An 18235-nucleotide genomic window follows, 5' to 3' on the forward strand; every position below is an offset into this window, starting at 1 on the left:
AGTCGCATTACTGTGTGCACGTAATCGTACTCACTGAAGGAAACACAGAACACATGTAGGTAGATACAGAAAACATCTTTCACAAAACCATGAAAAAAATACATTTTGATTTATTAGTTAAAACAAACACAGAGCGATGAAATAAATGAACCCATTTCCTTGTATACAGTATGTGGAAATAGCAGTATATGAATGATGGTCAATTTTAACACCTTGTAATCGTATAATTGTATCGGAAATGTTATACTGTGTATTGAAACTGCTGCCTTTAAAATCATTTAAAAAAGCTGACCTGTACCACAACTATTTAAACAGCAATGGCTTCTTATGCTGCATGTTAGTGGAGGGTTTTTTCTTCATAGATTTTGTTCTGGAGGCAGCTCTGCAGTCATAAAATCGGATTTTAAACGTAACCCTTACCCTCACCATAACCACACCCGTAAACCTAATGCCTAACCCTAAATGAAGACCAAAAAGCTCATTCTTGTTTTCATGAATTTTTACAATATAGACAATTTTGACATTGCAATCTGTCCTAAGGGGAAATCACTCGGGCCGTGTCTAGACTTGACAGTTCATGCAGCTTTTGTATTCTGATCAGGTCATGTGTCTACACCTACATTTAAATGTGTCTACCATGTCCACAGTGTGTCCGGATTCCCTTTTTTTCACACCATATTCAAATGACAGTATGCATTCTACAAACGGTGGTATAGGCAAAATATGATAATAACTACTGTAGCTAACTAGCTAGCTAACCTCTGTAGCTAGCCAGCAAGATAGTGAGCAACACTAAAGGGATTGCAAATGGGATAACGCTAGCCAAACAAAAATGTTTTTCTAAATATTAGCTAGTTGGCTACCATTTGAGGCCAAAAAACACGTTCCTCTCACACTAAGAACGTATTCCCTCCAACGTTATAATGAAAAGGTGCCTCTGTCCCAAAACACATGTTTTCTGGGGATTTGGTGGAGGAGTGCTGATGATGTTGCCCACTGTTTGCGCTTTCTGTAGCCTGATTGCATCCAGACTGAGGAGAAATCCACACACAATGCATCCCTGACCACTTCAGATGTGAACACAATTAGACCACAAAGCGCCTTTTGTGCGTCTAGACCCGTCTTTTCAATGCGATCTTCGTATTCTGACAGCAGAAGTCGCATGAAATTGTCAAGTGTAGACACAACCTCAGTTCTGCCTCCAGGACAAGATTCATAACAATAAAAGGCCAACCTGCTGGTCCCTGTAAAACCCATGTGTATTATTTTCCAAATACTTAACATTAATTCTACTCATGACTCAATGAAAAGAATGAGTCCACTTTGCCACGTCACACATTCCATTCATCTTCAAGAATTAAACTCCTTCTTTAAAATCAGTAGTCAATCATATTGCACTTCAATAGTAATACATTGAATATGTGAGTCAGGAGAGAAATGGGTGGGAGGGAGTAGATGGGATGAGTGTGTTTCTACCTCGGGTTATACTGGAGAGGGCTTGTAGATCGTGGTACATAGGCAGTGGTTGGGATAAGAATGGGTTAGGGTGGACATTTGGGGTAATTATGTGCTTGAGTCTTCTGTAGTAAAGCCTACATAACACTGTCATAATAATGACATTAACAGTTATGAGAGCTGATATCGGGGGAGAACTCCTGCTTGCCGTGTACTATTTTAACTAGGTAAGTGTCATAACAGCATCATGGCCCAGGGTTCCAGTGAACTGCCCTTATTTCATTTAATTTCCTATTTCCTTCCTCTCTACCTATCTTTCCCCCTTTTCTCTATCCTCCTACTCCTTTCTCTTCTCCTCCTCCTCTATCTCTCACCTCTATCCCTCACTCTCCTCCTTTAAATACACATCCTACGGACCCCACACTCACAGCAGAACTTGGCCCAGTCTACAGGGTACTGTGTTCCACACTCGTGGCAGAACTTTGTCATCATTCCCCCATTATCCACGTTTTCACTTTTGCCATCGCTCCTGAAGTGGAGAAAGACAGGGAAAGGGAAAAAAGTAGAGAGTGAGATATAAAACACACACACACACACACACACACACACACACACACACACACACACACACACACACACACACACACAAAAAAGAAAGAGGGGGTGAGAGAAAGAGTGGGGAAAGAGCAAGATAGGAAATTAATGCATTAGTAATGACATCATTACATCTGACGTCAGTGAGAGAGAGAAAGAGAGAGAGAGAGCAGAAGGGTGTTTGAGTTGAGTCATCTGCTAAAGCGACTAGAAGACATATTGACTATGATGTCACCATGTAAATATGGACAGCAGGACAACACTATTGGTGAATCTTAATTGCATACTCCTTGCATCCTCTCTCCTTGCCTCCTTCTCAAAACCCACTGGAGGAGAAGGTCAGAGGGGAAGGTCCTTTGAGCGATACCAACACCAACCACAAGAGGACAGTGTTTATTGTCTGGACTTTATTTTGTCTAACACTTCAACTACAAGTAAAGCATCACATACAATCTCCCAGTCACACTCATACAGGCCTTTTCCTACCTGGAGTTGTATTTGTCTGTGTTGTAGGCTTTCCTGTTGTTGAGTCCCCCTGCTGTCTGAGAGATTTTCACAGAGCCATAGGAACCTACTGGACGGGGCTTACCTCCAACACTGAGAGAAGGAGAGGAGGAAGAAGAAGAGGAGAAAGAAGGGAATAGTTTTTACTGGTGGTCTTAAACATACAGTGGGGCAAAAAAGTATTTAGTCAGCCACCAATTGTGCAAGTTCATGAGGCGCGAGCACTTCGTCCAGACAAAAACTCGAAAAGTTCCGTTACAGGTCGTAGAAACAAGTCAAACGATGTATGGAATCTATCTTTAGGATGTTTTTAACATAAATCATCAATAAGGTTCCAACCAGAGAATTTCATTGTCTGAAGAAAAGCACTGGAACGAGAGCTAACTCTGTCGGGAGTGTGTGTCACGAGCCTGAGACACTCTGCCAGACCACTGACTCAATGGAGTCAAGTGCAACTTGACTCCATAGACACTGTGTATTCGGTAGGCCAAGCTTTGAAAAACTACAAACCTCAGATCTCCCACTTCCGGGTTGGATTTTTCTCAGGTTTTTGCCTGCCATATGAGTTCTGTTATACTCACAGACATCATTCAAACAGTTTTAGAAGTGTGAGCATGGTGTGTATGTGTGTTAGTGTTGTCAGCATGGTGTGTGTGTGTGTACTAACCCTGAAGGTGGACTAGTGAGGCCAGAAGTGGCGCTGCGGTTAGGAGAGTAACCAGACGGAGCGCTCCTCACTGATCCTGCAGAGGGAACCTTACTGGATGAAATCCCTATAGGGACAAGAGGAGAGGAACACAGGGTGTAGACTTAAAAACATCTCAGTCCTATCTCTCCAGCAAAATGGCTTAAATTCAGTGACATTGTATCTGAATGGCCGATGTGCCCAGCCCAAGAGGTTTTGTTGATTCAGCTTCAGTCAGTGTGGCCTAGCACAGAAGAGACAGGGTCTACTTGGAGTTGTCCTCTGTAAGACAGGGGGACAGTGTTCTTAAAGAGACTGAGCAGAAATAGAGACAAGCATGTGAAATAACCCCTGGGTTACACCAATATCTGCACCATCATCTGACTTGAGACACCGTGTGTGAGTTACCGGAGGGCTGGCCCAGGACAGATCTCTGGGGTAAACGGGAGGAAGAGGGCACAGCGGACACAGCAGGAGAGTTAGCCTTCTTCACAGGAGCAGGAGGCTTGAACTGTGGAGCACACACACACACACACTTTTGTTTTATGCTATGCAACACTCACTGCGCACTTTACTGTCAGTGTATGGCTCACACACTTAAAGAAACGTTAAACAAACACACACACAGTGCTGTCCTACCTGTGTGCGTGCAGGTGTTTTCTTGGCGTCCACAACCCCGGGTACCTTGGCCTTATTCTGCATGCGAGCGTGCTGCTCCTTACAGAATTTCATGTGTCTGTCTGCTGCATTCTCACTGAACCGTCGCTCGCAGAATGGACACTGGATATAATCTGGAACAACACAATCACTGGATATAATCTGGAACACAATAACCGGATACAATCTGGAACAATACAACCACGGGATACAATCTGGAACAACACAATCATTGGATATAATCTGGAACAACACAATCATTGGATATAATCTGGAACAACACAACCACGGGATACAATCTGGAACAACACAATCATTGGATATAATCTGGAACAACACAACCACGGGATAAAATCTGGAACAAACAAAATAACACAACCACCGGATACAATCTGGAACAACACAATCATTGGATATAATCTGGAACAACACAACCACGGGATAAAATCTGGAACAAACAAAATAACACAACCACCGGATACAATCTGGAACAACACAATCACTAGATACAATCTGGAACAAACACAATAACACAGTCACCGGATATATTCTGGAACAAACACAATAACACAGTCACCGGATATATTCTGGAACAAACACAATAACACAGTCACCGGATATAATCTGGAACAAACACAATAACACAGTCACCGGATATAATCTGGAACAAACACAATAACACAGTCACCGGATATAATCTGGAACAAACACAATAACACAGTCACCGGATATATTCTGGAACAAACACAATAACACAGTCACCGGATATAATCTGGAACAAACACAATAACACAGTCACCGGATATAATCTGGAACAAACACAATAACACAGTCACCGGATATAATCTGGAACAAACACAATAACACAGTCACCGGATATAATCTGGAACAAACACAATAACACAGTCACCGGATATAATCTGGAACAAACACAATAACACAGTCACCGGATATAATCTGGAACAAACACAATAACACAGATATAATCTGGAACAAACACAATAACACAGATATAATCTGGAACAAACACAATAACACAGATATAATCTGGAACAAACACAATAACACAGATATAATCTGGAACAAACACAATAACACAGATATAATCTGGAACAAACACAATAACACAGATATAATCTGGAACAAACACAATAACACAGATATAATCTGGAACAAACACAATAACACAGTCACCAGATATAATCTGGAACAAACACAATAACACAGATATAATCTGGAACAAACACAATAACACAGTCACCGGATATAATCTGGAACAAACACAATAACACAGTCACCGGATATAATCTGGAACAAACACAATAACACAGTCACCGGATATAATCTGGAACAAACACAATAACACAGTCACCGGATATAATCTGGAACAAACACAATAACACAGATATAATCTGGAAACACATGAAGATATTATGTATTTGTGTCATGATGTGAACAGTACGAATGTGTCACTACCAAAGTCTAATGGTTTTAAATGACTGTTTTGTATTGTCTGGAAACTCACTTGTAGAATTTGCTTGCAGTAGGTCTCTTAAGAAAGAGAAGTCATGCAAGGTTATTAAACAGAGGTGACTAGTTATTCTTCTTTTGTTGATATCAGGTAACATGCAACCAACTGCTCTTAAACGCTAGTAAAACCAAATGCATGCTTTTCAACCGATCGCTGCCTGCACCCGCATGCCCGACTAGCATCACCACCCTGGATGGTTCCGACCTTGAATATGTGGACATCTATAAGTACCTAGGTGTCTGGCTAGACTGCAAACTCTCCTTCCAGACTCATATCAAACATCTCCAATCGAAAATCAAATCAAGAGTCGGCTTTCTATTCCGCAACAAAGCCTCCTTCACTCACGCCGCCAAGCTTACCCTAGTAAAACTGACTATCCTTCCGATCCTCCACTTCGGCGATGTCATCTACAAAATGGCTTCCAACACTCTACTCAGCAAACTGGATGCAGTCTATCACAGTGCCATCCGTTTTGTCACTAAAGCACCTTATACCACCCACCACTGCGACCTGTATGCTCTGGTCGGCTGGCCCTCGTTACATATTCGTCGCCAGACCCACTGGCTCCAGGTCATCTACAAGTCCATGCTAGGTAAAGCTCCACCTTATCTCAGTTCACTGGTCACGATGGCAACACCCATCCGTAGCACGCGCTCCAGCAGGTGTATCTCACTGATCATCCCTAAAGCCAACACCTCATTCGGCCGCCTTTCGTTCCAGTACTCTGCTGCCTGTGACTGGAACGAATTGCAAAAATCGCTGAAGTTGGAGACTTTTATCTCCCTCACCAACTTCAAACATCAGCTATCTGAGCAGCTAACCGATCGCTGCTGCTGTACATAGTCTATTGGTAAATAGCCCACCCATTTTCACCTACCTCATCCCCATACTGTTTTTATTTATTTACTTGCTCTTTTGCACACCAATATCTCTACCTGTACATGACCATCTGATCATTTATCACTCCAGTGTTAATCTGCAAAATTGTAATTATTCGCCTACCTCCTCATGCCTTTTGCACACATTGTATATAGACTCCCCCCTTTGTTTTCTACTGTGTTATTGACTTTTTAATTGTTTATTCCATGTGTAACTCTGTGTTGTCTGCTCACACTGCTATGCTTTATCTTGGCCAGGTCGCAGTTGCAAATGAGAACTTGTTCTCAACTGGCCTACCTGGTTAAATAAAAAATTTAAAAAAAAAAAAACCTAACCCTGGCCCTGATATGCAATGTCTCCAAACCCCCTCTGATTTGAAATCAAGATCTGGTTTTGGTATTGTACGCAGCCTGTTGTCACAAATGTATGGGGTTAGGATTTGGGCTAAATCAACTGATGCTGATGTGTTTTCTGAAACCTGGCTCAGCAAGTCTGTTTTTGATAAGGATATTTGTATAAGTGGTTACAATGTTTACCGCACTGATCAAGTTAAGAAAGGTGGGGGTGTGGCTATATATGTAAAAACTTTTAAAAATATATATATTTCACGCACCTTATGTCTAAACTTCTTTACAGTGAAATGATCTTGATTGGTGATCTCAACTGGTGTTGGTTAAAGCCGGTGTCTGATGATTTAAAAATGTTTTGTAATTCTAGGAATCTTACCCAGTTGATTAACTCACCCACACTCACCCAAATCTTAAATGCCCAGATAAATCTACCCTGATTGATTTGATATTGACAAATGTTCCACATAAATATTCTGAGGTTGGTGTTTTTTGTAATGATTTAAGTGACCATTGTGCTGTTGTTGCTGTTAGAAATACTAAGGTTCCTAAGACAAACCCACGTTTTATTCGTAAGAGAAATTTGAAGTGTTTTAATCAGCAGGCTTTCTTTCATGATTTGTTTTATTTTGACTGGAGTAAGATTGAGTTTATCCCTGATGTGGAAACTGCCTGGAAATTCTTTCATGATGGTTTTTTCCAAATAGTAAACAAACATGCCCCATTCCTCAGGTTCAGGGTTAAAGGGCGGGATAATCCATGGTTTTCTTCTGAGCTGTCTTGTATTATTCATGACCGTAATCTAGCCAGGGCTAAAGCAAGGAAATCATGTTCTGATGCTGATTGGCTTATTTTTAGGCAGTTACGAAACAAGTGTTCTTTTCTTCTCAGGAAGGCCAAGTCTGAATATTTTATGTCTGTTACCACTGACAACCTGAATGACCCTAGAATGTTTTGAAAGGCTATTAAGTCTATGTCTGGTAACAGTAATGTTAATGAATTACCGTCATGTGTTTTGAAGGACTCTGTTGCTATATATATGACAAAACTGAAATGCTGAATTGTTTCAATGAGCACTTTGTATCATCTGGTAGGCTGTTTGATTCAGTGTCCTCTGTCTCTGTACAACCCTGTGTGGATGAACCAGTGAGAGCTGGTCAAACTTTGAGCTTTTTGCCATTCTCAGTGCAGGTGGTACATAAAGCCCTGAAATCCTTAGATCAGAGAAAGCCTGCAGGTCCTGATCTTTGGATCCCTGCTTTTTAAATCTGGCATCTGATTTCATAGCTGAACCACTTACATATCTGTTCAATCTAACCCTGGAATGTAATGAAATTCCAAAAATCTGGAAATCAGCATTTGTCCTACATTTTTTAAAAGGGGGAGATCCAAATATTGTAAATACTTATAGGCCAATCTCAAAGCTGTCACCCCTGGTGAAAATACTTGAAACCCTAGTGAGTGAACAGCTAAAATAGTTTTTATTTACTAACTCTATTTTATCAATGTACCAATCGGACTTCAGGAAGAAGCATAGCACAATTACAGCAGCCATGAAGGTTTTAAATGATATCACTGAAGCCATTGACAAAAAGCAGCACTGTGTCTCACTTTTTGTCTCACTTATTGATCTCTCGGCTTTTGATATAGTTGATCATGCTATACTAAGGCAGATATTGTCGAGTGTAGGTCTTTCAGAGCATGCAGTTCCATGGTTTGCTAACTATCTGTCTGATAGAACTCAGTGCACTCAATTTGATGGGCTTATGTCTGTTAAATTGTCTGTCTTTAATGGTATGCCCCAGGGCTCTGTATTTGGTCCCCTCTTATTCACTATTTATAGAAATGATTTAGACAAATGTCCAAAATGCGCAACTTCATTTTTATGCTGATGATACTGTTATTTACTGTTGTGCCTCGTCTCTTACAAAAGCTTTCCAGAAGTTGCAAACGGCTTTTTATACTGTTCAACATACCTTGTGTCAATTGAAGCTTATCCTCAATACTGACAAAACTAAACTAATGGGGTTTTCTAAAGCAAGAAATAGACCTCTGAACCTTTCACCTATTACTACCTGTCAGGGCAAGGAGATTGAGGTTGTAACCTCATATACATATCTTGGAATTTTAATTGATGACGGCCTCTTTTAAATTGCATATTCAACAACTTACAAAAAACTTGAAGCTGCAATTGGGATTTTATTTTAGGAATAAGGCCTGTTTTCCTTTTGAAGCCAGAAGGTGGCTAGTATCAGCTACATGTATGCCTTTACTTGACTATGGGGATATTTTATTTTAGGAATAAGGCCTGTTTTCCTTTTGAAGCCAGAAGGTGGCTAGTATCAGCTACATGTATGCCTTTACTAGACTATGGGGATATTTTATTTTAGGAATAAGGCCTGTTTTCCTTTTGAAGCCAGAAGGAGGCTAGTATCAGCTACATGTATGCCTTTACTAGACTATGGGGATATTTTATTTTAGGAATAAGGCCTGTTTTCCTTTTGAAGCCAGAAGGAGGCTAGTATCAGCTACATGTATGCCTTTACTAGACTATGGGGATATTTTATTTTAGGAACAAGGCCTGTTTTCCTTTTGAAGCCAGAAGTTGGCTAGTATCAGCTACATGTATGCCTTTACTAGACTATGGGGATATTTTATTTTAGGAATAAGGCCTGTTTTCCTTTTGAAGCCAGAAGGTGGCTAGTATCAGCTACATGTATGCCTTTACTAGACTATGGGGATATTTTATTTTAGGAATAAGGCCTGTTTTCCTTTTGAAGCCAGAAGGTGGCTAGTATCAGCTACATGTATGCCTTTACTAGACTATGGGGATATTTTATTTTAGGAATAAGGCCTGTTTTCCTTTTGAAGCCAGAAGGTGGCTAGTATCAGCTACATGTATGCCTTTACTAGACTATGGGGATATTTTATTTTAGGAATAAGGCCTGTTTTCCTTTTGAAGCCAGAAGGTGGCTAGTATCAGCTACATGTATGCCTTTACTAGACTATAGGGATATTTTATTTTAGGAATAAGGCCTGTTTTCCTTTTGAAGCCAGAAGGAGGCTAGTATCAGCTACATGTATGCCTTTACTAGACTATGGGGATATTTTATATTTGAATGCTTCCGCTCAGTGTTTGAGATCAATTGACACTCTTTACCATGGCACTTTGAGATGTATTTTTAACTTCAAGAACCTTACGCACCACTGCACTTTGTATACCAGGGTTGGCTGGCCTTCTCTAGTCACTCGTAGGCTCTTGTACTGGTATACTTTTATTTACAAAGCCATTTTGGGTTTACTACCTTTTTATTTGGGCATTTTTATTTTTCAGAAATGTGGTGGGTACTCACTTCATTCGCTGGACTTTATTCTGCTAACTGTTCTAAATTTCCTAACTGAATTTGGTTAAAAAAAAGGGCTTTTATGTACTCTGCGTCATCGTCTTGGAACGCCTTACAAAATACTTTTAAACTGGAAGAACTTGTCCCGGTATTTTTAAATCACTGATGAATGATCTTGATTCTGATTCCCTGACCTGTCAATGTTTTTAACTTGCTGTTTTATACTCTTGTGAATTCAATGGTTTTTACTAGATTACTTGTAGTTTTTCATGTTGTTTGTCTGTAATTTTTGTAATGACTTGGTGCTGCCTATCTTGGCCAGGGTGCTCTTGAAAAAGAGATTTTAAAACACAATGAGCCCTTCCTGGTTAAATAAAGGTAAAAAAAAAATATATATATATATATATGTTGTTCAGTGACCTCAATCTCCAATTTTATGTTTCAGACATGTCATCTCTAAAAAAAATGACCTGCGTAAAGTTGTTGTCACCTGGGTCGTACTGAGGGGGGAGTAAGGGTGTTTTGTTACCTGGGTAAGGGTGTTGTTACCTGGGTCGTACTGAGGGGGAGTAAGGGTGTTTTGTTACCTGGGTAAGGGTGTTGTTACCTGGGTCGTACTGAGGGGGAGTAAGGGTGTTTTGTTACCTGGGTAAGGGTGTTGTTACCTGGGTCGTACTGAGGGGGAGTAAGGGTGTTTTGTTACCTGGGTAAGGGTGTTGTTACCTGAGTCGTACTGAGGGGTTGTAAGGGTGTTTTGTTACCTGGGTAAGGGTGTTGTTACCTGGGTCGTACTGAGGGGGAGTAAGGGTGTTTTGTTACCTGGGTAAGGGTGTTGTTACCTGGGTCGTACTGAGGGGGAGTAAGGGTGTTTTGTTCTCTGGGTAAGGGTGTTGTTACCTGGGTCGTACTGAGGGGGAGTAAGGGTGTTTTGTTACCTGGGTAAGGGTGTTGTTACCTGGGTCGTACTGAGGAGGGAGTAAGGGTGTTTTGTTACCTGGGTCATAGGAGGGGGCTAGAGGAGGGGGTAAGGATATTGTTACCTGGGTCGTAGGACGGGGTATGGATTTTGTTACCTGGGTTGTAAGAGGGGGTGGAGGAGGGGGTGAGGGTGTTGTTACCTGGGTCGTAGGAGGGTGGTGGAGGAGGGGGTAAGGGTCCCCATCCTTCATGACCTGAGTGATGCCCTTGGCAGCTCTGATGGTGGCAATGAAGTCCTCGTGTTTCCTGCGCCAGTTAGACTGCTTCTTAGGAGGCTCCGGCTGGAACGAACGAACGAACACACACACACACACACACACACACACACACACACACACACACACACACACACACACACACACACACACACACACACACACACACACTTCAGTAACCCATCCACCTGGAATGATGAAGGGAAACTGGATCCAAAGTGGTGCCTTTTAATGACTTTAGAATAGAGAAAGAAACCTCACAGCAACATCTCTCACTTGCTTCTAATACCTTACTCACACAGGATTTACGGTATGTTACCTGTTTGTTTTTTTACAATGCTTATATGCTACCCTTTCAAACAGTCCCATTTTTACCACATTATTGCTGGCATAAGCCTTTTATACCTCCTGTGCGCATGCCGACACCTGTGACGAGTGGGAGTAGGGGTGTGGGAGTGTGGCTGGCCTATTTTAATAAGTCCATTGAATAGAAACCATCACAAAGAAATGTATTATTCATTTGTTTAGGCAGGTCCTAAGAGACTAATAGAATGGCATATTTTGAGTTGAATTATGTTACTGGTCTGTACTGTCCATAGGCTGCTACATGGCTGTGCCATGCAAATTAAATCAATAGTTCATGATTTTGTTCATTAAAACAGACAAGAAACACATACATTCCCTGACCTGACCACAGTCAACACACATATATTTTATATACTGAACAAAACTATAAAAAACACAACATGTAAAGTGTTGGTCCCATGTTTTGAGCTGAAAGATCTCAGAAATGTTCCATACGCACAAAAAAGTGTACTACTTTCAAATTTTGTGCACAAATTTGTTTACATTCCTGTTAGGGAGATTTCTCTATTGCCAAGATAATCCATCCACCTGACAGGTGTGGTATATCAAGAAGCTGATTAAACAGCATGATCATTACACAGGTGCACCTTGTGCTGGAGACAATAAAAAGGCCACTGTAAAATGTGCAGTTTTGTTAAACAACACAATGCCACAGATGTCTCAAGTTAAGGGAGTGTGCAATTGGCATGCTAACTGCATGACTATCCACCAGAGCGGTTGCCCAAGAATGTTAATTTCTCTACCATAAACCACTTCCAAGGTATTTTAGAGAATTTGGCAGTACATCCAACCGGCCTAAAAACTGCAGACCACGTGTAACAACGCCAGCCCTCCACATCCGGCTTCTTCACCTGCGGGATCGTCTGAGACCAGCCACTGGCACACTGGAGAAGTGTGCTCTTCTCGGATGAATCACGGTTTCAACTGTACCGGGCAGATGGCAGACAGCGTGTACGGTGTTGTGTGGGCAAACACAATTGCATTTTATCAATGGCAATTTGAATGCACAGAGATACTGTGATGAGATCCTGTGGACAATTGTCGTGCCATTCATCCGCCATCACCTCATGTTTCAGCATGATAACACAATTCTTGAAAGTTGAAAATGTCCCAGTTCTTCCATGACCTGCATACTCACCAGACATGTCACCCATTGAGCATGTGTGGGACGCTCTGGATTTACATGTGTGACAGCATGTTCCATTTCCCAACAATATCCAGCAACTTCACACAGCCATTGAAGAGGAGTGGGACAACATTCCACAGGCCACAATCAACTCTATACGAAGGAGATATGTCACGTTGCATGAGGCAAATGGTGGTCAAACTAGATACGGACTGGTTTTCTGAGCCACGCCAAGGTATCTGTGACCAACAATTGACTGATTTCCTTATATGAACTGTAACTCAGTAAAATCGTAGAAATTGTTGCACGTTGCATTTATATTTTTGTTCAGTGTAGTAAGACTATAACTAATAATATCTTGTGTCACTGGAATATGTGGAACTGCTGTCATATAACAAACAAGGGATATGCCCCCATTTTATTTGAGTTTGTATGTGCTTTAGAAACCTTCGAATCTGCTCTTTCAGCAAGAAATACAACATCTGACCTTGATGAACATTTTGTTCCATGTTTCCTACCCTCACTCTGCTTTGTTAGATATCATGCACATTGCCTGCTAGCAAACATCCCTGCCAACTGATTTTGTTTATAGTAGCAGCAGACAGTTATCTAAACAGGATTAATTGTAGCAAAACATGCTCAACATAAATGTCCAACAAGATATTGCAGCCTATAGCTTTTGTGACTCCAGGGGCCGGTTAAAAATAAATAAATTGGGGGATCAGAATGAGCCGGATTCTGTAATCCTCTTTTTTTCTATCCAGGATCAAATCGATCTGACTGTTTGTGACGTTTTTTCGGAAAATTATCGGATATAAATCATTTGTATCAGATACCACAATATCAAGAAAAAAAGAATACAGATTTTCAGTGCATTGAACAGGCCTACACCTCGCCATCTACTGGACAGGTTGAGGTACTACTTATCCACTGTCATAGGGAAACATGAGTTAACTACATGAATAAAAGGTACCTTGATTAAAAATGATAGAGCCTGCATATCACTTATAAGTGCGTAGATGCATTTATTTGACAGTTCTCAATATAATACCTGACCACATACCCATACTGCAGTCAATTTAACATAATGAACTTTTGGTTTTCAGATGTAAGAAAACCATTTTTACTTTCTCACCTTTCTTGGTTGTAGAGCCTTTCACCTTTCTAAACACACCCTGAATCCACCCTTCCAGTGGGATAAAGCTAATCCAGATTTTGGGGATTTAAAAAAAACTATCCTAATCACTACCTTTGAGATTTGAAAAACGCAAAAATCACACACAAAAGGTAAAATTGGATTACTAAATCCTTATCCCTATGAGGAAGATCAGAAACAAATGTTCCAGTTTTGAAAAACATAATGCTAACATTTAATCCTATCTGATTTTCCAAAAACCAATAAGATACCTTTAAAAAAAACTGGCACATGATGAACTACATGACGATAGCCAAGACAAAATAGCTTGCATGTCACTTGTAAGCTAATTTATTTGCATAACTTTTAATATAACACTTTAAAAATGTTCCAATATTTTTCGACTAAATTTGCCATCTCACCAGAAGTCTTCATCATCTGAAAACGCAACCCCAGCATCTTTCAAGCGTGCTTGAAATAAGAAATGCACAGTTGTCTCTTTTTGTTGGAGCACTATCAACTTGATCTGTTCTTCAGCAAGAAAAGTCATCTTTTCTGCCCTCTCCGTTTCCTGCTTTACAAGATTTCTATAGGCATCATCATTGGTGTCTTTCCCAAGATGCCTTCTGTCCTAATCACTACCCTTTAAGTGAAGAAAAACGCAAAAACAACATTTAATCCTGATTAAAAGGTGAGATTGGATTACCAAATCCTTATCCCTAGCCATAAGATCAGAATCTAATTTTTCCGTTATGAAAAACACAATTCTAACATGTAATCCTATCTAATTAGGGAAATCCTAGCAGATTACTTTTGAAAAACTGGGAGAAAACCCAGGAGAAAAGGAATGGAGGAGAGGCTTGTGTAATTGCGAAAGGGCTCATCTGGAAAAGAAAGGCTATGTGTAGCTGAAGAAGCTCATTCATATTAACCCATCATTCGTTGGCTAAATATTAGGCCTAATACTGCAGTAAATGTATCATCACCAGCCAATGTGATCACACCATCACATGCTTTCTCTCCTTTCAAACTCCCCACCTATTAGGCTATTTTGTCTGAAGACAGATTGCCTACTAGTGATTAGTAGTTAGTTATAAAGATATGCATATTTTTAACCCATAACTTATTAGCTAAATATAAGGGTGTTTAAACATTTACCTGTCAAGGTCAAGTAAAAGGATGAAATGGCATATGCTGCGTGATCCCCGGGCTGAATGTCAAAGCATGTGTGACAATAGACAAGTACAGCTCAGAGCAACATGATTTATATGGGGAGAATTAATGCATTACAAGCACTTCTGTGAAGCTTTGTGATTGACAAGGATAAGTTTGATGTCGGACAACAGAATTTTCATTACTTAATGCGTGCCAAAGCTGGTGAAATACCAGAATCCAAGCAGACCAAACTCTTTGGTCATTTAAAAAAATGTACTGTATGTAGAATATTGTTTGCTATAGCTTGGAAAATAAATAAACGTGACTTTGAATGACAACATAATGTTTAGGGTTGTTTTCCTACAGAAGTTAAATAAGCTTTGTGTTTTGTTTCCTTGCCACAATACTAACGAGTATCGTGATACTGGTATCATCCAGGCCCTAATGTAAAGCCCTCTATACCAGTGCTTTAGGTCTTCACGGGATCTGAGACTGACCACTAGTGACAGAAGTGGTTCAGCGTCATACCACTTCACGGTTGGTCACATGACAATCCCAGTGACCTCATATCAGCCCTATCTGGTTACAGCTTAGATCAGATGCTTGTTTCCCTCACCTGTGATTAAACTGTGTTTTATACAGAGTACACTGCAAGTGCACGTCCAATACGTGTCATCTCCATTTAAGTGCAAGTGCAATTCACCAGTCCCAATTCAAAGGGATTATTTATCCTCCAGATATCTGCATGCTCTGGTTTAGTGCACTAATTTAGCACAGTCCCAAGCCATTGTATTTACCATGATGTTTAAGTGCCAAAAGAGTACATATTTTCAAGCCCTGGAGAATAGTGCCATTAGAATCCTAAATAGAAATGAATGTTATAAAGTACGTACCAAACTAACCACAGTATATACCTGGGATTTGGTTTATCCCATGAAAATGACACTACTGGAGAACACACCTAGGTTCCCTCCCAAAAGTAGTGCACTATATAGGAAATAGAGTACCATTTAGGACACACCATCGCCAATTATTATTCTGGTAGCCAGCAGGGAGGGAACAGCTGTTCAGGACATAATACAGTATTGTTTTCCTTTTCCGTTCCCATTAAAATGCATGTCAGGCAGCGTGGCTAGCTGTCAGAAGCAGTAGAGTATAGGATGTAGCCTAAGCATCTAGCTACTCCTCTTAAATCAGACTACTGTTATCACCTAGATTTAGACTACACAACCAGCAATAAGAGCTAGAGCTCAATAGCGTTGAGCTAAAGCACATACAGACAGATATGGGACCAGTCTAGGAGTGTATAGCTCTGGTTTGGATGGCCCAAGCACATACAGCTTAGTTCTGAATGCAGGAGAGCTTTTAGTATTTATTACCTTTCTAGTTTAGAAAATGAATTGTATGAAAAAAGATCATTTAAAAACTGTCTGTTAAAGAATAGGGAAAGAGTGGAAGGGGGTTAGTGCATGCAGTTGTTAGATGACAGTATTGGATTGGTCGATATTCTGACCAGACTACTGACTAGCCTACTGTTTCAAATAGAGCTTCTGACAAAATAGAGCAAGTTACATTGCAAAAGGACCAATACATTTTTGAATACCTTATACACACAGCAATGTTGTGTTACAACAACACACAAACATAAAATAAAGACTATTCAACTTACTTTCACAGTCTTAGCAGTGGTGGTAGAAGTGTGTGACTGAAATACATAAGTGGTTTAAGGTGTATAACAAATGATCAGGAAACAGAAATGTTGATGGTCACATCTAGCTAACAAATGTGGACTTGTTTCACAGTAGAGTGGATCTTTGTCTTAAACCCATCACTAGGTCCCTTCAACAGCCTCTTTCACTGTGGTCTGAGGCACATTTTGGCATGTCTGTGGCCTAACAGTTATTGGAGCTGTGTGTGTGTGTGTGTGTGTGTGTGTGTGTGTGTGTGTGTGTGTGTGTGTGTGTGTGTGTGTGTGTGTGTGTGTGTGGTTATGTTGTCTCACCTTAGATTTGATAGGTTTGATAGTGGAGATCTCTGTTCCCTCAGCTCTCTGCCTGCCAGAGTCAAACACCTTCCTCTTCTTAGCTGCTGCTTTCTGACAGATTGGGGTATGTTTCTTCTACAGGGCGAGAAGGAAAGGGACAGGGAGGTTTAAACCTCAAAATACACGCACACGCTATAGTGTGTGTGTGTGTGTCTTACCAGGACTTTAGTGAAGAAGCTCCTTCCACAGATTTTACAGGGGATCAGCTCTTCGGTGGAGGGCGGAGCCTCTTCCACATCTGTACAGAAGTGAATGGATGCAGAGAAGATGAAGAGCTGTCATACAGTAGCCTTGGCTAGGATACACCACCAGGGGCATAAGAGTACTTGACAGAAATATGCTTAGGCCTAATGGGTAACAGAATATATGGCAAGCAGGAATATAGCAACGCTATTTGTTTGTTTGAAATGTATTGTAATGAAACAGCAGGGAGCAGGTCTCGAACCGTCGACCTTCGAGCCCGAGGTCCGGCGCGCTATCGACTGTGCCGCAAAAGCATGCTAGTGCGGCAGAGTCGATTTCCGCGATTATAAACCCAGGGTCGTTACAGTATTTTACCAAATTCTATTATATTTTTAAATGATCAGGTAGGCACCCAGGCAGCCTAAACATAACATCATTTGACATAAATATGAAGCGAGAGGTGCCAGGTTTAAGCAAAAATGTATTCAAGTAACAAACACTATTATGCACTGGTTCAAAATAGCATCAATAATTGCATAAAATAGTAGCGTTAGACAATTAGTCAGAATGGCTAAGTAATATAAGTGCTTCATTCTAGCAATGCATCAAGGCTGTTGGTGATGGTTTCAGTGGCTTTACTGTCTGAGAAGCATTTTAGATGTAGCTAGCTAGGTTGTGCCAGACCCATTTTTAGGCTATTGTTTAGGCTATGAGATAGAAAATAAATATTGATCTAGGCTATTCTATCAATATTAGCTAGCCGGTTAGCATGAGGCTGCCGAGCCTGCCATTCCAAGCAAACAACATGTCCTTTCTTCAAGCGTTGTGGCCTATGAAAGGCTATCAAATAGCTTTAGAGCTATCAAAGAGTAATCAGCTATTCAACTCTTAAAAACAAGGTAAAGGCATGCATTACGAACAACTAGTGCCACCAATACTGGGATAACGCCCTAACCATAGCGTCATACTCCGCCCTGTTTTGGCCAGACACCGCAAAGAAAGAGGTCGGTAAACGACAATAGTGCAGTTCTGCGGCA

At 40.7% G+C, this 18235-nt stretch overlaps 1 protein-coding gene across 1 annotated transcript in view; it reads right to left on the reverse strand.

Moving 5' to 3' along the window:
- Positions 1–747: 747 nt before the first annotated feature.
- Positions 748–18235, reverse strand: part of zc2hc1a (zinc finger, C2HC-type containing 1A) — a 17791-nt gene continuing 303 nt past the window's right edge. The window contains 10 exon segments of the mRNA XM_042298941.1: positions 748–1984; positions 2536–2646; positions 3221–3326; positions 3647–3749; positions 3878–4029; positions 11115–11156; positions 11159–11255; positions 16641–16676; positions 16974–17090; positions 17174–17253. Coding sequence (XP_042154875.1) covers positions 1852–1984; positions 2536–2646; positions 3221–3326; positions 3647–3749; positions 3878–4029; positions 11115–11156; positions 11159–11255; positions 16641–16676; positions 16974–17090; positions 17174–17253 — 977 coding nt within the window. The 3' untranslated portion in view covers positions 748–1851.

This window comes from Oncorhynchus tshawytscha, linkage group LG16 (assembly GCF_018296145.1).
Source record: "Oncorhynchus tshawytscha isolate Ot180627B linkage group LG16, Otsh_v2.0, whole genome shotgun sequence".
Taxonomy (NCBI): Eukaryota; Metazoa; Chordata; class Actinopteri; order Salmoniformes; family Salmonidae; genus Oncorhynchus; species Oncorhynchus tshawytscha.